This window comes from Podarcis filfolensis (assembly GCF_964270895.1).
Source record: "Podarcis filfolensis genome assembly, chromosome: 2".
Taxonomy (NCBI): domain Eukaryota; kingdom Metazoa; phylum Chordata; class Lepidosauria; order Squamata; family Lacertidae; genus Podarcis; species Podarcis filfolensis.
The window spans coordinates 44,940,152-44,964,889 of NC_139605.1; the positions used below are offsets into that span (position 1 = coordinate 44,940,152).

The 24,738-nt window shown below is 43.0% G+C and overlaps 2 protein-coding genes and 1 long non-coding RNA gene across 26 annotated transcripts in view; 2 read left to right on the plus strand and 1 right to left on the minus strand.

Moving 5' to 3' along the window:
- The window catches only part of WNK2 (WNK lysine deficient protein kinase 2), a 108,422-nt gene extending 96,756 nt beyond the window's left edge, over positions 1-11,666 (plus strand). For 11 of the 24 annotated variants that reach the window (XM_083602828.1, XM_083602853.1, XM_083602855.1 and 8 more), the window contains one exon: positions 2,012-4,331. In XM_083602828.1, the coding sequence (XP_083458954.1) occupies positions 2,012-2,362 (351 nt within the window). In that variant the 3' untranslated portion in view covers positions 2,363-4,331. Of the gene's footprint in view, positions 1-2,011; positions 4,332-11,421 lie in introns of those variants that run through there. The other 13 variants (XR_014545334.1, XM_083602832.1, XM_083602833.1 and 10 more) reach the window with 4 other exon arrangements.
- Positions 5,301-8,614, minus strand: LOC310757675. Its single transcript, XR_014545397.1, has 2 exons — positions 7,111-8,614; positions 5,301-6,973 (listed from the first exon to the last, which is right to left on the minus strand). It is a non-coding gene; the product is annotated as an uncharacterized lncRNA (long non-coding RNA).
- A 9,711-nt stretch (positions 11,667-21,377) lies between the features above and the next one.
- LOC310754190 (uncharacterized protein) lies at positions 21,378-24,472 on the plus strand. The gene is made up of 2 exons (XM_083595770.1): positions 21,378-22,253; positions 23,155-24,472. Exons 1-2 carry the CDS (start codon positions 21,384-21,386, stop codon positions 23,191-23,193), a joined length of 909 nt encoding a protein of 302 aa, XP_083451896.1. The 5' UTR covers positions 21,378-21,383; the 3' UTR covers positions 23,194-24,472.
- The last annotated feature ends 266 nt before the right edge of the window (positions 24,473-24,738 follow it).

Here is a 24,738-nt window from a genome sequence, read left to right on the forward strand (position 1 = left end):
CTTCAGGTTAAGAACTTTGCTTCAGGATGAGAACAGAAATCGTGCTCTGGCGGCGCGGCGGCAGCAGGAGGCCCCATTAACTAAAGTGGTGCTTCAGGTTAAGAACAGTTTCAGGTTAAGTACGGACCTCCGGAACGAATTAAGTACTTAACCCGAGGTACCACTGTATAGGTATGCATTTAGGTTGTATTTAGGACTCAGGGCCAGCAGACTATCTGGAAACCTCTAGGATAGATAGGATAGGCAATTTTGAGAAATGATGGAAGCTGGAGCTATTAGGAGAAAAAAAGCACAATATTATTTCCTTTTCAGTAGTATTTAATTAGTCTTCCAGCTTTCAAGACAATGAGCTTATCAAGACAATTATATTAGCCACTGTAGGGCATGAAAGCTAGAACTGTACTTCAAAAATGCCTAAATAGGGAAGTTTGACCAAATTCATCCTGCAAAACAATGTTATCTAACCACAGATGGCCTGAGCAAAGTAAAAAATAGTACCTGATTTTTTTCTTTTTCTTTTTAAAGGTTCTATGATAGAGTGCTCCCTTTCATGGCACATACCTCTTGTACTTTGTAATACTCCTGCCAATTGCTGCTAAGAGAAGCTATCAACATTCTGCAAATCTGTTGCCCACGTACAACTGCTCATTCCATGAAGAACTAATTCTTGGCTAAATGGGCTACCGGTGAATAGAGTCTCTTAAGATTGTTAGGAAAGCCTCTCATCTCCCTTGTATCATTTAAAGGAAATAAATATTTTGAAGTTGTCATTCTTGGAGCCAAAATGGATAGCTGATGTGCAATCCTACACATTTCTACTCAGAAGTTAGTCCCACTGAGTTCAATGGAGCTTAGTTTTGGGTAAGGAGTAGGAACCCTGTTCAGTAGATATGCCTAGGATGGTACTATTGTCTTTTTCAGTCGAGATATTGCAAGCAAAACTCCCTCAAAATGCTTTCTTCCTATTAACAAGTTTTCACTTCAGTTCATGCACATTTTCTGCCTTAAAAATTCTCACTCCATCTCCTGGGTATAATTACCAATTTGACCCTGATATTATAGACAAAGGGATTGCCTGAAAGAACCATCATTCAGGAGTAGGTGCTGACTTAATGAAATCACTGCCAGAAGTTGTAAATTATATGTGAAATTAAAACCTGCTAACCAAATCCATGGGGGAACCAGACAGATCTCTTGTACAATAATTGCTTTTGTGGCATTTGGACTATATTTAAGCTCATAATTCTCAGGAAGTCAGCTGTTCTCAGTGTTTAGAAAAGAAAGCCCTTTCTCTCATCCAGTTCTGCATTGTCTAGATATTTTCAGAGCTGTGGAGCTGAGCTATATAGTCCCAAGAGCTCTGTGTGTGTGTTCAAAGAATTCTCTGGAGAGCCAGTGAAAAGATGTTATGGGGTGGCTGAAAGCAGGGAAGGGAGCTAACTAGTACATATATTTTCTCTACCTACACATGAATATATTGTGGACAACAGTTTTGGGTGGGTTTTTTTTCAGATTTGGCTATATACTGCTAACAGCCAATACAGCGACACTGTTCTCTTTCAACACTGTGTTGAAAGGAGATAGGTGTGGGACTTTGGTGGGTGAGTGGGTTGTTATTGTTTTAAGGAAAGCAATGATTGATTATCAGCTCTTGTATACTGACGGAGAAATAATGCAGGTATTTTGCAGGCCGCCACATTGCCTAAATTTCATGTGGAATGCAGACAGTTCAGAGGATTCCCCCTGAAGTCATTATGTCTATGAAAACCTAGAGGGTGTGTGTGTGTGTTAAAGCAACTGGCCGAGTTTCTGCGTTTATTACCCCATTCACAATCTACAATCTCCTCCACTGGAGGGCGCAGAACCAGGACGTCCCCTCAGAACAGAGTAGCCGAGTGTGATGCAACTGTTGAGTTTGAAATGCTAAACTGCCATAAAGCGATGATGTCTCACTGCTCAGCTAGGAGGGTACAAGCGTAATAGCTGTTGCTTTTTATGTTTGTTTTTGTAGGTTAATTCAGTCAGAACAGGAGTGGGGGAAAAGACAATTGTTCCAGTCTCTTGCCCAGTGCCAGCTGCATTAACTCCTGGAGTTTCACCATCCCTGCCAGTGCCTATGCCAGGTACTACCCTTTCTGGCACAGTAAAACCTTATGTGATGCCTCTTTGTCAATATGGAGGAGTTTTTCCTACATCCGTTTTTGGAGTGCAGTGGTTGGGCCCTGCCACACCGCCTGGGATTGTAGGAGGCCAGAGCGTTGCGCCATTCCCACCTCTGGGCAAAAACAGCTTGCAGCTGTTTCCAGTGCCGCTGCAGCAACCTGTGGTCAGCCCGCCAGGCTCTAACATGAGAATAACCTAGCTCGGCCGCCTTTCGATAGCTGACGGTGCTTTCCCACATCGCCAGGGCGGCGCGTTTGAGCCTATGCACGGGGTGTGTTGACCTGCCGGCATTCGGTTCAGGCCTGCTAGCGTGCACACCATCCATACACTGAATCAAGCAATCACTGTGAAATGTTTTCACACCGATTCGTTTGTGGTTATGGCAATATTTGCTTCTCCTTCCTTGCCGAAGATCACTTTATTTTGTGCTCTGGTGTTTGAAACCGCAAACTTCAGCGTTAATGTACTTGAATTGATGGTTAAGACAACTGTATTAATCCTGCAGGAGTATTAGTGCCTTGAATTCAAGCTTTTCAGTTCTCGCTGGAAAGATGTAAATAATAAGAATAATTGAAAAGTGTATTTTATTTACAATCTGCTTGTGTGAGGTTGATTTTTTTTTATTTGCAAAAATATATATAAATATAAATATATTGGAAAAAATGTTGAAGGTTTACATTTGAAACTCTTGCCCAGTTTTGTTCCATTTTTCTCCTGTAAATGCTTTTATTTTAACTGGTGGTTAAAGGGTGAGTTTAAAAAAGAAAAAGGGTGGCTTAAATGTTTACAGAGTGAGTTACTGACGGAAGACTTTTCATTTTAATGAAGAGTAATAACATGAGTAGCTTTCTTTTGCAATAGGAGCATTTACAAGAGCTTGAACTTAAGTTGTATATATGTGTGCAGGTAATAGCTTTGGGCAGTGCAATTCACTTTGTTATGCAATCTTTCTGGAAAAGCTGTTGCAAGTGAAAACTTCTGTTTTAATATGAAATAGCAAATTTGGCAAGCAGTTTAAGATGCTTTTCTCTCCCTCCCCCTTTTCTCTCCTTCCCTCCCTCTCTTTCTCATTTAGCCGCAAAAGCAAAAAACAAAAAATATTCTGAACAAATTATGTAATTTAAATTCAATCCATGCATGTTTCATTTGTGAAATAAACTAATCCAAATATTGGTTATAGGAGAGCCCATCCCAAAGTTACTATTTAAAAAAAGTATGTAAGTACAGAACTTTACTTGCATGCCATTGCCTTTATTCCAACAGCAGTCGTAGTTCAGAACCATATTTGAAGTGCTTACAGTATTTTCACTGAAGTGGAATTAAATGTGAAGCTTTCTTTATTATTATCCACCCTACTTATTTAGTAGTGTTGGTGTTTGACCACATTTGAATTTATTTTGTCATTTTTCACTCCGTTTGCACTGTAGATAGAATGGGCACCTCTTTCTTTTTTTGGCTTGAGCTTTCTTTCATTGGGTTCACTTAACTGTACATAGACTTTGCACCTTCACCTCTCAGTACAAAGGCACAAGGTAACTACTAAGATTGATTTGCAGATTGATAAGTCTCTATTTACTTGAAATTTAAAAAAAAGGACAAGCATAATGGCACACATTTTAAAATAAAAAGCATTGCAACAGAAAAGTTGAAGGCACACTGCACTCACATTCTCTCTTTATGGGAATGACATTTTTGAACTACCTGCTGAAGAGTCGGAGCTGTTTTGCGCTGCCGATCTGTGAATTGTATAGTTCTATTGTACTTTGAGCATTAAGAACTGTCTGAAACGTTTTGTTGGTTCCATTTAGTTTATATTATTCCATCAATTCGGTTAGAATTGAATTTTGTAGAACATGGTGCAGAGTCATCTGCCTGGGCAAAATACATGCTGTAGTAAGAGATTTCTGCTCTCTGTAACATGTACATTTCATTTGTTTGAGACTTTATTTTAGATTCATGTCTGTATGCTTTATGAGCAAAATATGGAAAATCTTGTTCTCACTATTCCTACCCCCTTGGCTTGCACTGAAACCTTCGGTTTGTTGGTATTGCCTGTTGTATAGCCGTGCCCCTTGTAAGCTGACAAGTCAGTGGCACTAACTCCTCACTCCCAAGAGATTGTATATATTCAAGAGAAGACAAAATAAAAGATTTTTGTGCTTGAAAAATTTGTGGAAAACCCAGTGTGTTGCTAAAATTCTAAAAATATCACAAGATAGCACCGCTCTTTAATTCCATTCCCTGCAGCTTCAGACACTGACTTAAGGAATCATCTGTGACCAGGTATCCTTAACTGGGAGCACTAAAAATACTTCTCTGTTTCCCCCTTGCTGTCTCCACCAAGTAAATCCTTCAATGGGTGCCCTTGGCAGATGTCATGTTTTTTGCCACATTGTCCTCAATGAATTGGACTTTTGTTGTTGTTATTTTTAGTCGAAAAATTTAGTGCACCATTCTGTTGATCCATTTCACACCCATGAATCTTATGGTAAAGGATGGGGAGGAAATCTAAATAAATAAACAGCAATCGGCTTGCTTGATAGTTCTAGTTACAGAACTTTGAGTATATCTATTGTATATGTTTGGGGTGGAATAAACTGTCAACTTGGGAAAGGAATGGTTAAATGGTAACAGTGGTGGCAAGATTCATGACACAAAAATTCCAACACAATAAAAGTACATCGGACTGGATAAATCGCTGTAGGTTCAGACACTGACTACAATTCAGCATCTTATCTAAATTTCTTGGTAGTGTTGCTTCTTGTATCTATTTAATAGCAAAGGAGCAGCCTTGACTGGGCTCATGATCACTGAGTAAAATAGACTCAGTTACTATGAATGAGGATGCCATTCATGCTCAAAGTCCTAATTCTGCCTTCTGCAGCTGGTACTTTTGAGCCCAGTGAGTCTTGCTTGATGTTAAGAAATTGAGCTCATTCTCATTTAAAGTGAGAAGGACTTCTGCCCATACTAATGTAACCTGAATCCTGTTACATTTTGCTGATGGGAGAGGTGGCTTACGGGATGTGTAGTTCTGTATAGCCTGAACCACCAGAGATCTGGAAGACAGCCCTTGAATTGTATCTTAGAATTCTAAATGTATTTGCTTCCCCAGCCCACAATTTGTTTTTTTAAAAAATTATGTTATGATTTGCCCTTTCACGTAGATGGATGAATGAATATGGCATGGAGCTCAGCAAGAGACAGGGTATATGGGCCACAGCATTCTTATACAGTACATTTCAGCTGTGTACTTAAATAAAAATCAAGAGTTTGAATTCAATCCTAAAGGGAGTCAGTAGAAGTGCATTGATGTGTTCTAAGCAAAAGAAGCTGTGTCTGAACACTCATAAATGATAGCTTCAGATAGCATATATTAGTAATTCCAGTCTTGAACTGATGGTGGTAATGAACTTCATGTCTGAATCTAAAATAAGGGATCGCTGCTTTATTACTTGAAGAAGATCACTACAGCACTGACACAATTCCAGAGCATCAGTGATGAATGTTCCTCTGCCCTTCCAGAGCAGAAGATTTGTCAGCTATTACTTCTTTAGTTTTTTGTCTCATGCTGAATTCTACTGCAATCAAGTTACTGGTATCCATTCCCCCTCCATCACCAAATACCAAATAAGCAGTCAGTTGGACAGATTAGGCCCTGCAGCCAGCATAATATTTCATTCTCATCTTTCTCATGATGTTGTCCCACTGCCTCTATGCAAATTGAAATGGAGAAGTAACTGGCTGGGATCTCATGGGGAATGCTCTGAGGGGATTTCAAAAAGTTGCTTTCTGAACTGTTGTTGCACTGAACCAAAACACCCAAAGATGCTGCTACCAGTGCTTGTCTCAACTATCTCCAAAAACAATGGCAACAGAAGGTACAAAAAAATCTGTAATGGGTCATATAATAATAATAATAATAATAATAATAATAATAATAATAATGGTATCAATCTATTAGTTAACAATGGTAGATCCAAGTGGCAAGCAAGAGTGCAGAACTGTAGGCCCAGAAAAAGCCAGACTGGCAGAGGTATTAAAAAAAACCCCTACCCTACACAAAACACAACCAGCCATATCTAGAGGAAGCTGAAAAGTAACAAGTTCCTCTGTCCACAGGTAATGAGGGCCATCTTCAACAGCCTTTTGGGTAAAGGGTGATGAAGATGGGAATGGAAGGATATCTGCCCTGTATGTGTTTTGTTGATGGTGTTTTAGCTTCAGGGCCTAAAAGATTACCAATTTCAGTCCATCCAGTTTCATGTTCTAAAAATGATGCTGAGTACTGTATGTATATTTTGCCAACCAAATGATTACAGGTGATAGGTTCATGGAGGCCCAATAGTCTTAAGTTAGTCCAAAAACAGTTCACAAGAATTTGGGTAACTGTGCTGTTAGATCACACTAGCAGAATAAGCAGATCCAAATTATGTCTTTCTCGTTTATGAGACAAATATAAATATATAGCATCTTATCAGCTATCCAGCTTACAGTTCTTCTCAAGGAATCATCAGGAATTAGGTCTTTAATGGCAAAAACTAATAGATAAAGGAATGTTTTCCATTAGGTAAACTTGAGTCACTTGTGACTCAAGATACAACGCAGTGTGAAAGTTTTGTGACACATCTCAGTTTTGTGACACATCTCAGTTTAACTACTGGATGCAGCTGGTATTTTGTTCCTGGATCGTTAGAGATCATGAAGTTGCAGAAGAACTGACTGTATAGAAAGAGCACAGGCTTCTTGGTGCAGCACTAGATTGTGAAATCTGAAATGGCCACTATTAAATCTTACTTTCAAAACAAACCTGGAAGAAAGAAATTTTTTTCCTTCCAGTAGCACCTTAAAGACCAACTAAGTTAGTTCTTGGTATGAGCTTTCGTGTGCATGCACACTTCTTCAGTATCTGGCAGACCAACACGGCTACCTATCTGTAACTGAAACCTGGAAGAGTAACACTTGAGCATTCAGGTTTCTACTGAAAGTACACAAACGTCACAGCACATTTCGTGGACCTTTTAAAATGTGGCCGCATATAGGGAAAGTCATACATTATGCTGAGGCCACTTGAATACTAAGGATTTGCAGGATATGAACCATGCATGTATTTATAAGAAAACAGGAAGAGCCCTACTGGATGAGTCCAAAGGTTCATCTAGTTTAACATCTTATTTCCACTGACGACTCCAGAAAGTTCACAAGCAGGGAATGAAGACAACAGTGTTTCCAGTTATGTTTTCAGCATCTGGTATTCACAGGCGTTCTATTCAACCCTCGTTTATTTAATTTATTTAAAGTACTGATTGTCTGCCCTTTGTCTTGTAGTGACAACAATGAAAGCACCGGATCTCTCTCTCTCTCTCCTCTGTGTTTGTGGGTGCAGAGGTGCAAGCTTTTGAATTATATGCAATAAAGTTAGCATTGCTGCGTAGAATTTAACAATTTGCCCCGTGCTATTACACCAGCCTGATGGATACAAAAATGACATACTGGATATGCTGAACTTGAATATGGTAAACACATGAGCTGATGGCTGGAAAATTCATAACGCATTGGCTTAGAATGCACAACTGAACAAAGAAAAATTTGATTTCTTGGAACATTTTGTGCCACTACATTTGTCATTGCATCAATTAGGGGTAAAAAAGAAATGTTTTCAGAAGAAAAGCTGTGATTATGTCTATTATGAAAATTACCTACATGACACAAAAATACTTTGGAAATTTTAACTGGCCTGTATGCCATGTGTTGTCTACGCCAAAAGAATGTGATGTTTTTAAATGTTGCTTTTTAAAAATGCTGGGCATGTTCATTTTTTAACTTACAACTATTTGTTATATCTGTACTGCAAGTAACTAGGCAGGGGTTTTTTCTGTCCTGCATGTGCCTAGAATGTCTTAACAATGCTCCACTTTATAGTTAAGAGAAAAATAATAATGTTTCCAAGTAGAATTGAAGGTGTGGGAAACTGCGAAAGTAAAAGGGACTTGAATATTAGCTGTTAATGTCTGAATAGGGAACCTTGTATCATCCTCTCTCTTCACCGGATGAGATGTGTGAGCTATACTTGTAGCTGGTGACAATCCATCTCACAACAGGGAACAGGTGTGAGTGCTGCCTATGAATGTTATGTAAGAAAGAGGAGATTGGCTAGAATTCAGAAGAGTTTATGGTGAGGCTTGCTGCTTGAAAAGCCATGTAATACTCAGCACCATCTAGAGATGTTGAGAAAGCAGGTTTGAGGACTGGAGTGGTCAGTTTAGAAGGCTGCAACCCAGTGCTTGTGCACCAGGGCTTGGCGATATCTGGTTTTCAACAATGCAAAATATCACCAGGTAAACATTGTGATATACTGATCACGATGTCAGAACTATGTAGAGGCGAACTGTAGGGCTGGGTGATATATGGGTTTCAACTTCATGATATATCACCAGCTAAACATCGCAGCAAGGGATGCGGGTGGCGCTGTGGGTTAAACCACAGAGCCTAGGACTTGCTGATCAGAAGATCAGCGGTTTGAATCCCCGCGACGGGGTGAGCTCCCTTTGCTCGGTCCCTGCTCCTGCCAACCTAGCAGTTCGAAAGCACATTTACCTTACCGGCGGGAAGGTAAATGGCGTTTCTGTGCGCTGCTCTGGTTCGCCAGAAGCAGCTTAGTCATGCTGGCCACATGACCCAGAAGCTGTACACCGGCTCCCTCGGCCAATAAAGTGAGATGAGCGCTGCAACCCCAAAGTCGGCCACAACTGGACCTAATGGTCAGGGGTCCCTTTACCTTTAAACATCGCAGTACACTGATATATCACAATGTCTGAAATAAGGATGCAGCTATGTAGAGTCATTGGCTGGCTTCATGGTTTTTCCCACATTGTGATTTTTGCATAGGATACACATCATGATTCATGATATATTGCCAGGTCAAAAACCACGAAACTGATATGAACTTCAAACTGGTTTTGGATGACATATTGATATATTGCTCAGCCCTACAGTGCTATTCTACTTGTGGCAGCCCTTTTGTATGGGTGGTTGCCAGTTTGTTTTTCCCACCCCCAAGATGAACATTTGCCATGACCACAAGAAAGAATGCAGTTGTCACAAACATCATGCTTAGGAGCACCAGTCACATTTTAGGAAACATGATGGTCATGTAAGTACATGACACCAATAGTTTCAGTTCCCCTTTGGAAGATAAGCCTTGAAATTCCTCCAGTGTAGAAGGCAATTCCCTGTCTGCTAAAATACATAGTGACTAGTGTATACATGCTTGCCAGTTTGATTATAGAAAATGCATGCTTCAACAATGTAAACTGAGAAAATGTATTTCTCTTTGCTTTAGTTAACTAACAGTGCAATCCTATACATGTCTACTCAAACATCAGTTGCAGTGCAGTCAACAGGACTTCCCAATTAAGTGTGCATACCATTGCACCCTAATAATTTCTAATCTGTGCCTGTAACTTATTCAAGCATGATCTGACAGTGGGAAACTGTGTAGTTTTCTTATGTACTAATCCATGCTTTGACTGGGACTGCATGATGTCAGTGGATTTTGACAACAGCAATTAATGTCCAATGGGCTCTGGGCCCTATATTCCCTGCTGTGTTCAGTCATGAGAAAGGTTAGTTGATACAATCGCACGAAAAAGTTTTAGATTGCCTCAATTATTATCCATGTTGATTAAACATCATGCTTGGGCCTTCACACATTGGGTGTTTCCAGACAATATTGTTAGTTTACACACACACACACACACACACACACACACACCACAATCAATTTGCAATTGTTACTCCTTTTGGAGTGTTGGAGATATTGCATTTCTCCAACACTCCAAAATGCAGTATTTCTTCACTGGGAAGATGTAATTTCCACATCTCCACCTCTCAACAGAAAAGCCATTGCTGCTGTGAGTGGCTGGGTGAAGAGTTACAGGATTCGCCTGAGACATCATTTGTCTCAAGGCACACACCCTCTCTTCCTATGCCGACACTTTGTGATTGTGGTTATTTGTGTGATTTCTGTCACCTGTATTTCTAGGCTATTGTATGTTTGAAGTGGGTTACAATTAAAAAAACACACCCCACAATATACACAGTGATATAGCAAAATAATCAAATAATAAGAAGCTAAACAAACAGAAACAGGATTTAAGAGATCTTATTAGTCTCATTATTGTATTTAAAGTTGTTTGGAGGCTGAGCAGCAGCTGAGTGTGTTTGTCAAGCTCACATATGACTACCTCAAACAGGAGCCCTAGGTACCTCTGCTATGTCTTCTCCTCCGACACACAAACACACTTAAATAAGAATATAATATTGTGTTACTGGTATTGGGCTGGGGTTAAGTATAGCGCTAAGGATATTCCTTATCTTATAGAAAGGCAGGCATGGAAGGTGCAACAGCCCTCCAAATTTATTGTACAATAACCCCCATCATCCCTGACCATTGACTACACTGACTGGGGTGCAGACGGGAGCTGGAATCCAGCAGCATATGAAGGAGAAGAGTTCCCCATCTCCACCACCACGTATTAAAAATGGCTTTCCTGATCCTTGATTTCTTAATTATTTCCTTCTACAACAGGGGCCAATGAAATGAGATCCTTCCCACCCCCAATCTCACCATTTATGTTGGTGGTCTTGCTTAACACTTCCCATAAAAGGATGAGCTTTGTCCAGGGAGGAACTGGCCTGGTCGAAACATCAGCACTGCTAAGCCCATTGCTTCTATGTGCCTTATTAAGGAAGATGGAGCTATTCGGACATTGTGGTGCTTCTTAAGAATTCTATGGCTTTTTATGTAGGATTTTCTGGCCCATGGAGCAGCTCGTGCATGGCTTCTCTTTATTTTATTGTTTTCATTTTAAAAAATAATAATCTGTTTTTCTCTTTGTACATTGCGTCATATACATTAATTGTGGCTGCTTTCCGTCTTTTTCATCTATCCATCTTTTGGGTTCCATATGGATAGAAAATGCAGCTCAGATTGTATAATGACTGTTGTGCCCAAACTGAATGGTTTGGCAAGGGTGCCTCTGTTTTGTTGGATTAGATGAAAAATAAAATAAAAGGTAAACCATTGAGCTTTAAGCATGGCACTAGTGTCTGCGATTGTCATGAGTTTGGCTTGCTGTTTCTGTAAGGCACCTGAAATATCCATAGTGCAAGGTTATGCATATAATATGATGTTTAATGTGTTTGGGCCTCTAATTCTAATCATACATGATTTTGATATTTTTATTTTTATTTTAGATTCTGAGGAAGAGGACACCCACAAGTGACGCGTGTCCAAGCTTGGATATAGGGTCAACATCAAGATCTTACTTCAACTAAGGAAGGGGAAGAAAAGCTGGGAATTGATGTCACATGTGAGAAACTCTGTACTATTCTTATCCATTAAATTCAATTTTGTAACTTCTTTCTAAACCTTTTTTATTTATAGTTGGAAATTCAAACATTATGCAAAAATAAATAAACTATAATTATTTTGAGGAAAAGGCTTGATCCATTTTTGAGTGGAAATTTTTTTTTCTTATGGTATAAGATTTAATTCGTATGAAAACCCATGCAATTATTTTATTTTGCCAAATCAGCCACATTCAAATTCTACTTTGGCTGGCAACCTCTCTTGTTTCTTTTAGGATACAAATGATACTCCACTTGGGTAGTATTCAACAAAATTTCACTCAAAAGTAGACCCACTGAAATTAATGAAAATGACTAAGAGAGCTCCATTAATTACAATGGGTCTATTCTGAGTAAACTGAGTTGCATACCATTCCTTGATCCAAATGTCACATTTGGTTAAAATATATTTAAAAGTCAGGTTCATATAGCCATTTTGAGATTGTGGTGATGTGGCAAAGATGCCAAAATTCTGTGCTGTGGTGGGCCTTCTATTTAAACAAGAAAAACAGGAAATAAGGATATAAACTGAAGAAGATTATATTTGCATATGTTGATGTGGTCATGCCTAATCTTCATGCTGTGAAATTACCTCTCAGCAAGTGAACTAGTGCTGACAGTTACAGGAAAGATGCAGCAACAGGAATTATTCTTCAAAACTGCCTCTGGCTAAAATGGAGGTCTAAATGAGTGCCTGAATATTTAGGGAAGGGTCCTTTTGGACACTAAGCTCACACCTGCATCTGGCAGGCTAGATCAAAAAGTGGGCAACCATCCACAGACCGCATTTGGGTTGTGGGTGGAACTTTCCATCTGTCAATCAGAGTTACGCTTTTAGGGCATCTGTTGTAGAGTGGCACAACTGGTGCAGCTGCAGGGGTCACCATGCTGCAGGGGATACCACAAAAATGTTGTAGAATGGAGCACAGGAGGCGAGGGATGCATGAATTTTTAGCCAAAGCAAATTGCTCCAAATCACCCCAAATTGAATCGAGCTCACTAGCTATTCAGTGTGATCTGGAAATTTTAAAAAACTGCAAAAATTGAAACATTTGAAGAAAATGCCAAGGTGATGAGAGGGAAGAGGGTAAGCTCTTTTTTTGAGTGACAGGTCTAGGTTCTAAGCTAAGAGAAGGATTTTACCTAAGATTCCTTGGCTCTGTAGTCAAGATACTTTAGGGGTGGGGTGTTGCAGTATATATCACCTTGTTCTTGCTCTTTGCTAGTTCTAGTGTTTGGAAAATGCTGGATATTCATATTCTTCTACCTCCACCGCATGCCCACAGACCTCCTTCTATCAAATCAGCTTTGCACTTTGTTTCTGTGATTTGGGTAACAACTGAGGAGAAAACAGGCCCAAAGCTATATTTTTTTCATTCAGCATAACTCTCTAACCCCTTCAAGTACCTTTCTGAAATATTGGAGGTTACATAGAGCAGATATAATGTATGCTTTTTTTAAAAAAAAAACTAAAATTGTTGCCCAGAAAACCACAGGAAGGGAAGCAAATTCCTTTTAAAAATGTGTTAGTATGAAGCAGCAAGCAAGGACAGCATTGAGAGAGTTCCCAGCAAAAATAAAATATCCAATGAACTCCAGACACACTAGTTTGCTTGCCTCAAGCCTTTTCACATAGACACCTTATGTTACTTTCCCCGCACCTAAGGGCTTAGATCAAGCAAAACTAACAGCTCTCCATGTGGTAGCTAATCAAATTACTTCATCAAACTAAATTGTTCCCATGAACCAATTAACATAACGAGATCTCCAAGAGAAAGTGGTTCCTCCCTCCTGCACACAGTGCATGGGAAATCTAGATGGTTAATTGCAATATGTAAAGAAGTTAAGGCTACAATCCTATGAGATGAAACTCCATTGAAAAGGAGACCTTCCTCTGAGCAAATATATATAGGAATGCACTGTAAGTAATCTATCCATAACAAGAGAAGATTGATTGCTGCATCCTAGAATCTAGCATAATGGGTTTCTTTTACAGTTGTACAATTTTTGATAGATCCATAAGTTTTGTTTTCATGTAAGAAAATTGTTCATGGCACCTATTTTTCAAAAAGAATCTGCTTTAGCCTATTATTTTCAACTTGAATGACTAAGACAAATGGAAGGTAATTGCCTAGCTAAAATGAAAAATCAGTAGATGCATAAAATTACCTGATTCACAATCTGTTGTTTAGTCAGTCAGTACACTGTGTAAGAGCACTATTCTCTTTCCATAGATCAGAAATCTTGTCTGTGACTGACAGAGAATGCTACCAGAATCAAGCTTTTCTATACTGAAATTAACATCTTTGTGAAATATTTGGGAGAGAGTAGAAAAAACTGACATTTTGGTCTCTTTTGGCAGTTTTGAGGCTGCTGACTCAGGCCTAACTTTAACTCCAAAGATAGTCAGAAGCATTTAGCCACCTTTAGACATCAGTGTAGATTATGTAGGACAGGGGTCAGCAAACTTTTTCAGCCGGGGGCCGGTCCACTGTCCCTCAGACCTTTTTTTGGGGGGCATACTATATTTTTGGGGGGGAATGAACGAATTCCTATGCCCCACAAATAACCCAGAGATGCATTTTAAATAAAAGCACACATTCCACTCATGTAAAAACACCAGGCAGGCCCCACAAATTACCCAGAGATGCATTTTAAATAAAAGGACACATTCTACTCATGTAAAAACACTCTGGTTCCCGGACCGTCCACGGGCCAGACTGAGAAGGCAATTGGGCCGGATCAGACCCCCGGGCCTTAGTCTGCCTACCCATGATGTAGGAGGTTTTCACCCATTCCATTGAGTCATTTGCATGGCTATGAATAACAGATACCATCACAAGTTTTATTCATGTGTAACCTATGGAATAGTTATAGTTAAAGCCATGGTTTTCCCAGTAGTGATGTATGGAAGTGAGAGCTGGACCATAAAGAAGACTGATCGCCGAAGAATTGATACTTTTGAATTATGGTGCTGGAGGAGACTCTTGAGAGTCCCATGGACTGCAAGAAGATCAAACCTATCCATTCTTAAGGAAATCAGCCCTGAGTGCTCACTGGAAGGACAGATCCAATACTTTGGCCACCTCATGAGAAGAGAAGACTCCCTGGAAAAGACCCTGATATTGGGAAAGATGGAGGGCACAAGGAGAAGGGGATGACAGAGGACGAGATGGTTGGATAGTGTTCTTGAAGCTACAAACATGAGTCTGACCAAACTGCGGGAGGCAGTGGAGGACAGGGGTGCCTGGCATGCTCTGGTCCATGGGGTCATGAAGAGTCGGACACGACTAAACGACTAAACAACAACAACAACAAACCTATGGAAAGAAATCCAGCTCAGATTTATGGCTTTTACCTTTCTTTTTAATTCAGTTCGGAGGTACGAAAGATCACTGTAGACATTTGTAACCCATGACAACTATATATATTTATAACTATTTGCTTGTACAGGTTGAGTTGGGGGAAGCTTTTTGTAGGTCTGTTTGTATTTGAGATAAATATCACCAAGTGCAGACTAGGTGAACAATTGTTTTACTGTAGAGAATGGAAGCAAAGTGAGGGATAACGAAAAGGATACTTTAGGGACAAAATGAGGAACATTAAAGGTGTTCTCATAATGTAAATTATGAGTTGGGGTGGGGAGTGGGCTGTATGCCAAGACCATTCTAACTCCTGGATTCTCCTCACCCCTGGATCTAGCAAGTGTTAAAATATAAGCCAGGCTTACTTCCTGGTGAAGCAATTGCCTGGGTGATGGGCCATTAACGGGAACAAAGGAAAGGAGCTCTGTGTGTGATGACAAAAGCTGAGGAAAAAACATTCAATTGGGCTAACATAAAGGAATTAATAATTTTGATATATAAGTGCCCTTGTTATCTATTGTATTTAAACCATGGAACTTGGGGGATCAAATTTTATTTACAGCTGACTCAATGTTTTGTTTTTCAATCTGGTTTTAAGATTACAATAAATATATTGCTAACTTGAATTATACAAGAGTTACAAGTCAATACAAATAGATTTGATTTTGCCATGTAAGAGTTGGAACCATTTGGATTTAGAGTAGTCCTTAAGTAACTCAGCAGACTTGAAGGTTGGCAATGCAAACGGCAATGCAACCAGTATTTTATAGCACTAGCCCAGCACTAGTCCATCGTGTGTATACCTAGTTCTGCACACATCATCTCATAGTTAGAATCATAGAATCATAGAGTTGGAAGAGACCACAAGGGCCATCGAGTCCAACCCCCTTCCAAGCAGGAAACACCATCAGAGTACTCCTGACATATGGTTGTCAAGCCTCTGCTTAAAGACCTCCAAAGAAGGAGACTCCACCACACTCCTTGGCAGCAAATTCCACTGTCGAACAGCTCTTACTGTCAGGAAGTTCTTCCTAATGTTTAGGTGGAATCTTCTTTCTTGTAGTTTGGATCCATTGCTCCGTGTCCGCTTCTCTGGAGCAGCAGAAAACAACCTTTCTCCCTCCTCTATGTGACATCCTTTTATATATTTGAACATGGCTATCATATCACCCCTTAACCTCCTCTTCTCCAAGCTAAACATGCCCAGCTCCCTTAGCCGTTCCTCATAAGGCATCATTTCCAGGCCTTTGACCATTCTGGTTGCCCTCCTCTGGACACGTTCCAGTTTGTCAGTGTCCTTCTTGAACTGTGGTGCCCAGAACTGGACACAGTACTCCAGGTGAGGTCTGACCAGAGCAGAATACAGTGGCACTATTACTTCCCTTGATCTAGATGCTATACTCCTATTGATGCAGCCCAGAATTGCATTGGCTTTTTTAGCTGCCGCGTCACACTGTTGGCTCATGTCAAGTTTGTGGTCCACCAAGACTCCTAGATCCTTTTCACATGTACTGCTCTCAAGCCAGGTGTCACCCATCTTGTATTTGTGCCTCTCATTTTTTTTTGCCCAAGTGCAATACTTTACATTTCTCCCTGTTAAAATTCATCTTGTTTGTTTTGGCCCAGTTCTCTAATCTGTCAAGGTCGTTTTGAAGTGTGATCCTGTCCTCTGGGGTGTTAGCCACCCCTCCCAGTTTGGTGTCATCTGCAAATTTGATCAGGATGCCCTTGAGTCCATCATCCAAGTCGTTGATAAAGATGTTGAATAAAACCGGGCCCAAGACAGAACCCTGTGGCACCCCACTAGTCACTCTTCTCCAGGATGAGGGGGAACCATTGATGAGCACCCTTTGGGTTCAGTCATTCAGCCAGTTACAAATCCACTGAGTGGTAGCATAGTCAAGACCGCATTTTACCGGCTTCTTTACAAGAATATCATGGGGCACCTTATCAAATGCCTTGCTGAAATCAAGGTAGGCTACATCCACTGCATTCCCTTCATCTACCAGGCTTGTAATTCTGTCAAAAAACGAGATCAGGTTAGTCTGACATGACTTATTTTTCAGAAATCCATGCTGACTATTGGTGATCACAGCATTCCTTTCTAGGTGCTCACAGACTGTTTGCTTAATGATCTGCTCCAGAATCTTCCCTGGTATTGATGTCAGACTGACTGGGCGGTAATTATTTGGGTCCTCTCTTTCCCCCTTTTTGAAAATAGGGACAACATTTGCCCTCCTCCAGTCTGCCGGGACTTCACCTGTTCTCCAGGAATTCTCAAAGATGACTGCCAGTGGTTCTGAAATCACATCTGCCAGTTCTTTTAATACTCTTGGATGCAGTTCATCTGGCCCTGGAGACTTGAATACATCTAGGCTAGCCAAGTATTCTTGTACTATCTCCTTAGTTATTCTGGGCTGTGTTTCCTCTGCTGAATCATTTGCTCCAAATTCTTCAGGTCGGGCATTGTTTTCTTTATCAGAGAAGACTGAGGCAAAGAAGGCATTGAGGAGTTCAGCCCTTTCTGTGTCCCCTGTTTGCATTTCACCATCTTCTCCTCTGAGAAGTTGATTGAGCTTGGGGCCCCCAGGATACATCTCAAGAAACTTGACTGTATCTTATCATATATCCTAAAGACACCACAGTTCCCAAAGCATTCCCATACCCACGGGGAAGGAGAGTAGCAGCACAGCATTTCCAGCAACAAAACTGCCCTCCTATAGAAGTAAATGCCCCCCTTCTATGCAAAAAGAAGATGCAGAAAAATGGCAAATAAGTTCAGTGTGACTAGTGCAGTGATGCACAGTTGTAAAGAAGTAGATGCCCTTATAATAAAACTGCTGTTGTTTTATATACCGGTTTGTAGCTTACTGGAAATTATTGTTCTTTACAAGACCCTAGGAAAATACAGATTTAGCTTGCTCCTTCCACTCTAAAGAGATATAATCCAGTCATAAGAATATCCTGTTATTTTCATGCTGTTTTAGCTGATCGTGATCAACATACCAACAGCCAGTACTATAATAAATAAAGTGCGAACATTTTTTTTTTTTTGCTGGTTGTGTTTTTCTATTTGTGCCAAACTTTGATTTCCTAAATCTGGCTTTTTCATTGCCGCAGCAGTTGTCTAAAGCTCTTTGTCATGGTGATTCAGTAATGCTTTCCTGTTGTCATGGCGGCAGAGTTCTTTCTGGAGCCAGCAAGTTTGCAAAGCTTTCTTATTCATAGTTTGAGTGTATAAGACTGAAAGCAGCCATGATCTATTTCCAGTCCCTTGTTATTCCAATACCTAGCTAGTTTCAGATTCACTCTTCTTTTTTATGAGCCTTCAGGGAAAACATGACAAAACCCTGCAAGTGTTTTCTTCTTCCTCTTGATAATCCTAGGTGGTAGTAACTGTGGCTAAAGTTCCCAAGCATTTCATTGCCCCTCAAAATATACTACTCCTGGAATGCCAAAGACTGTCTTAAAAAAAACTTAATGAAAACAAAACGAAAAACCCTCTTTTGAAGCGCTGGGAAGAAAGGCTATACTTTTCAAACAAGTTGCATTCCTTATCATTGTTCCGTGGCAGACACCCAATCAAAATGTTTGGTTTCTGAGTTCATACTTTGCTTTGGAAAATTTTGCCCACAAAATATGCTGGGTGAGTTATTCTTAACATGCCTGTTTTGTTAGCCTAGGAGAGCAAGCAAGAACACCACCCCATAAGAAACATGAGCCTACATGGACAGAACAAGGCTCCACATTGGATCAGCACTGGATGTCATTTTAAATAATTTTCCCCCTGAAAGTATTTCAGAGCAAAGAGCAAATGTTATGACCTTTCAAAACAAAGCATACAGATATTAATAATCAGAACATTGATAAAAGAGGCCCCATCTGCACTATGCATTTGAAGCAAGCTAATTTACACCATCATGGTTTTTCACCCCAAGAATCTGGAGAATTGTGGTCTTTTAAGGGTATGATGAGAATTGTTAGGAGACTCTTGTCCTCCTTAGACAGCTACAATTCCCAGAGTGCTTTAATAATTAATCCCTCTTCACAGAGAAGACTGAGTGGAGATATGATGGCCATCTTCAAATATCTAAAGGGCTGTCAGATGGAAGATGGAGCAAGGTTGTTTTCTCCTGCTCCGGAGGGTAGGACCTGAACCAATGGCTTCAAGTTACAAGAAAGGAGATGCCAACTAAACATCAAGACATCTGACAGTACAGCATAAGACTTTTAATCCCAGGGTCATGGTTCCAAGCCTCACATTGGGCAAAAGATTATCATTGTGGTCCCTTCCAACTCTATACTTCTGTAAGAGCTATTTGACAATGGAGCAGAGTCCCTGGGAAGGTGGTGGACTCCCTTCCTTGGTGGTTTTTAACAGAGGTTGGATGGCTATCTGTCAGGGATGCTTTAGCTGAGATTCCTGCATTGCAGGGGGTTTCCAGTTCTATGATTCTGCGATCATGTAGGCCTGGTTTGAACATAAGCGTGAAGTGGAAAGTAAGCATGAAGCCTGGAAGGTCATTCATCCCATTACTGTGTTCTTTTATCCGCATGCTTATCCCGCTTAGTTTAAACCAGTCACATCCTAAATAGTGCACTGTGGTTTTATGTCAGTTTACCAGCCAGGATCTTCCAAGATCCTGGTTAGTAAACCAACATTGTACTACAGTTGCCTAGCAAGCCTGGAATGTCACTTGGGTTGTAGTGTTAACCAGGACACAGGTTCGTCTGAGCACAGTCTCATTTCCCTACCCCCCATTCTGATAACTTTTCTCGTGGTTAAGCAGCCTGGAGTTAGAACTTGTTGCTATTTTGAGGTTCAGTGTCAATTCATGAAAGAACACCACTGACACTCTGGCACTTCTGTGGTCAAAGAGGTCAAAGTTTTGATACCGAGGTCAGAGGATGATACATGTATATTAATCACTAGATAACTTATCACTTGATAACTATCAGCTGAATGTATGTCCATTGAAAGTTTTGGATTTGGACTGGCCCCAGGCAGCATGAAATGCTATCTGTAGTGACAGCTGATTCATACACACAAGTCACTATTTCATGCTGTTGTCAACTAAAGATGAGCACATTTTATCTGAATCGGTCCTAAATAACCACACGTTAAGATTTGGATTTTTAATTACAGATGGTTGCCCTGAAAGAACATTCAGTGCAAATGCCATGGTTTCCATAGTTGTAATGCTGCCTGTTTACACATGGCACATGAAAGTGGATTTGATACGGGCCATGGGTGAGTGGTTTTTGCATCATCCACATACAACTTTGCCCTCATCCAAGTGACAGCTCACATTCCACCTCTCCTTTTTTCAGATATACCCAAACCACTGCTAATGCAGCAAGGAAAAACATCCAACATAAAACCGCATATTACATGACTGCAGACATACTGAAGTGCACTGTCTGAGCATAGTTGGTGTTTTAATGTGTGTAGTAATGTTTTGTGGGGTCCATTCTATCACCCCACCCTGTATTTCTGCTGGTAAGGCACTCCTTGGCAAGCTGTGGTGGGACCAGGTGCAACATGTGTGCCCAAAAATATATTAACCAGGGCTTTTTTCAGCTAGAAATCACCAGAACTCAGTTCCGGCACCTCTCAGGTGGGCACCATTGCCATTATAAGAGAACAAGGGTTCATGGTGAGTTCTGGCATCTTTTTCTAGAAAAACAGCACTGATATTAACATTTTGGTTTGTGCTGGTCTAGTATGTGAGGAAATTTGTTATATTTAAAATAACACACACACTAACCAGGCTGCACACATAGGTAAACAAACATCTGTGTGTGTCCACAATAGACCTTAGGATTCTGGAACTCAAGGAGGATGGGCTACCAGTGGGAACAAGTGTGGCACACTTTTTTGTGGGAAGAAAATGTGTTAACCTGCAGTTTTGTTGAAGTGTGGGGAATCACAAGTCTATCTATCTATCGGTGTTATGTACTGAGTTGAATAGGATCCAAACTGCAGCAGTCTGATTGGTCCTAGAACAATAGGATCCAAACTGCAGCAGTCTGATTGGTCCTAGAACAATAGGATTCAGAATGCAGCAGTCTGATTGGTCCTAGAACAATGCAGCAGTATGATTGGTTGGCAGGAACTACCCAATCATGCTCCAGATAGAAGTGAATCCACAACCTGATTGGCTTACAGTAGAATTCCGGAATTAGCCAATCATGTGCAGCCCATTGTGTAAATAATGTATATAAAGCAGATACTTTGATGGGACATTCATTCATTCCTCCTCACCACTATGAGCTGAATAAAGAGCATGAAATCACTTCGCGACTCTGAGTATATTTCACTGGCGACGAAGGTGGGATCCCGCTGAGCTGACTGCCACACACAGCACCGCAGCACCGCCACCTGCCGCACCGCTGCCTCGCACCGTGTTCCAGGCTTCAGCTCCGGGACACAAGAAACTCAGAATGGCAACCGACAACAGCTTCTCGCCATTCAACCCAGCATCTGGAGACTGGGAAGCGTACGCCTCCCGTTTCACCTTCCTCCTAGAAGCCAAAGGGGTCACCGACGAAGAAGACGCCAAGAAGAGGGCGATATTCTTCAGCGTCTGCGGAGAGGAGACGTTTGGAATCGCCCGGGCTCTCCTTGCGCCTGAAGACGTCGCTACTGTTCCATACAAAACAATAATGGAACAGCTGAAGGGGCACTTTTCGCCGCAGCCCTCAGTGGTGGCTCGTCGAAATGCCTTCTACGCAAAGCGGCAAGCCCCTGGGGAAACCATAACTGGGTTTGTGACCTCTCTCCGCCAAGCCGCCCGGTTCTGCAACTTCTCAGAGCTGGAGAACATGCTTCGTGACCGCCTCGTCGGTGGCCTGAAGGATGAGAAGCTGCAACGACGCCTCTACGCTAAGAAGGACCTAACGTTCCAGGTCGCTCTGGAGGAGGCCCTGGCAACGGAAGCTGCCGAGAGGTCGACGCAAGAGGCACGGCCGAGCCAGCTGTCCCAACTGAGGGTCCACCACGAAGACCTCACCGACGACTCAGGACCCGACAGGGAGGAGGTGCACCGAGTACAGCAGCGCACTCAAGCAGCCCACATACCACAGCTGCCTCGACGAGAAGGAGGGAACTGCGCAAGCTGTGGAGAAAGTCACGAGAGGAGGACCTGCCGTTTCCGCAACGCAGAGTGCAGGCAGTGCAGAAAATTGGGACACATCGCCCGGGTGTGTCGGGCTCGGCCCACCCGACGCCAGGCATCAGATGACCAATCCAAGAGCCCCAGGTCCCGGGGCCCAACGCACCAAGGCAACTCGACAGAGCTCACGGACTTCCAGGTATACCAGTTGCCCCACCCCAACGTAGAGAAAATTTATGTTGACGTACAGATAGAGGGGGCCCCATGCCGCATGGAGCTTGACACGGGTTCAACTCTATCCATAATCTCGGCAAGGACCTTAAGGAAACTGTGTCCTACTGGGGGTCCCAAACTCAGGCCGGCCCCATTCACCCTCCGGGACTTCCAAAAACGTAAGGTCCCCACAATGGGGGTGGGGACCTTCAGGGTGCAATACCGAGGGCGGACGCGGCAACTGGACTTGCTTGTGGTCAAGGGCCCCTACATTAGCTTACTGGGATTGGCATGGTTTGGACCACTGGGGCTAGCCATCACCGGGGTGAACCACACCAGCTTACAAGTGGACGTGGACGCCATATGCAAGGAATTTCCGGGGGTTTTCGGTGGGAAATTGGGACAGTATACGGGCCCCCCCATTGCTCTACAGCTTGACCCCGCAGTACGACCGGTCAGGCTCAAGGCCCGCCGGGTCCCGTTCGCCCTGAAACCCCGTATAGACGAGGAATTGGACCGGCTCGTGGAGCAAGGAGTGCTGGAGCCGGTGCCTAATGCCCCCTGGGAAACCCCAATCGTCACGCCCGTCAAGCCTAATGGTTCAGTCCGCATCTGCGCAGACTACAAATGTACCATAAACAAGGCCCTCACGGCCCATGCATACCCAGTGCCAGTGGTCAGCCATGTTCTTGCCACCCTGGCTGGGTCGAAAATTTTTGGCAAGCTGGACTTGGCCCAAGCATATCAACAGCTGCCAGTAGATGAGGCCACAGCAGAGGCACAGACGATTGTGACGCACAGAGGAGCATTCAGGGTAAAGCGGCTGCAATTCGGTGTCAGCGTGGCACCAGGCATATTCCAGAATCTAATGGACTCTCTACTTAAAGGGATTCCTGGCGTCACCCCCTTCTTCGATGATGTGTTGATTGCTGGGCCCACACCAGAGGAGTTTGAGGACCGCCTCCGCACCGTTCTGCACCGTTTCCAGACGGCGGGTCTCAAGGTGAAGCGGGAAAAATGTCTACTAGGAGTGCCTCAGGTGGACTTTCTGGGATTTATGGTGGACGCAGAAGGGGTCCACCCGACTGGGGACAAGGTACGGGCCATTTGTGATGCCCCAGCGCCCAAGAACAAGACTGAACTTCAGGCCTTCTTGGGACTATTGAACTTTTACCATTCCTTCCTTCCCCACAAGGCGGCGGTAGCAGAGCCCCTACACAGACTCCTGGACAAGCGGGCCCCTTGGGTGTGGGGCCAGCGCCAGGAGGCCGCATTCCAGGCAGTCAAGGACTTGCTTGTCTCAAACTCGGTCTTGGCACACTTCGACGAGAGGCTGCCGGTGGTGCTAGCATGCGATGCCTCGCCCTATGGAATTGGCGCTGTCCTGGGACACCAACTCCCGGATGGAAGAGAGGTACCGGTGGCATACTTTTCCCAGACACTCAACGCAACCGAGCGGAACTACTCGCAAATCGACAAGGAGGGTCTGGCAATCGTGAAGGGAGTAAAAAAATTCCATGATTTCTTGTACGGGCGGCCCTTCACCGTGGTGACTGACCACAAGCCGTTGCTTGGCTTATTTGCCCCTGAAAAGCAGACCCCCCAAGTGCTGTCTCCTCGCGTCCTCAGGTGGTCAATTTTCCTTGCCAGCTACCAGTATGCACTGATTCACCGTCCGGGGAAGGCGATGGGCCATGCGGATGCCCTCAGCAGGCTACCACTACCGGAAACAGGCCCCGACCCAGCACCTGCACAAGAGGTTATGAGCCTGGAGCTGCTTCCCGACCGCCCCATTCAGGCACAAGAAGTTGCACACCATTCCAAGAAAGATAGGGTCATCTCCCGGGTCCTGGACTGGGTGTGGAGGGGATGGCCCAGCAGCAGCCCCGGGCCAGAATTCGCCGGCTACACAACCCGCAAACATGAACTGTCGGCCCACAAGGGGTGCCTGTTATGGGGAAGCAGGGTCGTTGTTCCCCAGCCCCTCCGCAAAAGGGTCCTCACAGCCCTACACGAGACACACCCAGGGGTAGTAAGAATGAAGGCCCTTGCCAGGAGTTATGTGTGGTGGCCGGGGATCGACGGAGAGATAGAGGCCTGGGTCAAACACTGCCAGGCCTGCCAAGAATCCCGCCCAGATCCCCCAAGGGCCCCAGTCCAGTCCTGGGAGTCCGCCCGAGCACCATGGTCACGCCTGCATGTGGACTTCGCTGGCCCCTTTCAGGGGAAAACATTCTTCATAGTGGTGGACTCCTACACCAAATGGCTGGAAGTCGCACTGGTACCGTCCACTTCTACGTCCGCAGCCATCCGGGTACTACGCAGGCTGTTTGCAACCCACGGGCTCCCTGACACTCTCGTCTCAGACAACGGGACTGCATTTACGTCAGGAGAATTCCAAACCTTCACAGCGCAGAACGCCATCCGCCACATCCGTTCGGCGCCATTCCATCCTGCCACCAATGGCCAAG

Coding starts and splice junctions, on each gene's coding strand:
- LOC310754190 (XM_083595770.1), top strand. CDS start 21,384: ATGGCAACCGACAACAGCTTCTCGCCATTCAACCCAGCATCTGGAGAC. Junction 22,254..23,154: donor CAGAGCTCACGGACTTCCAG/GTATACCAGTTG, acceptor CTCTACTTAAAG/GGATTCCTGGCGTCACCCCC.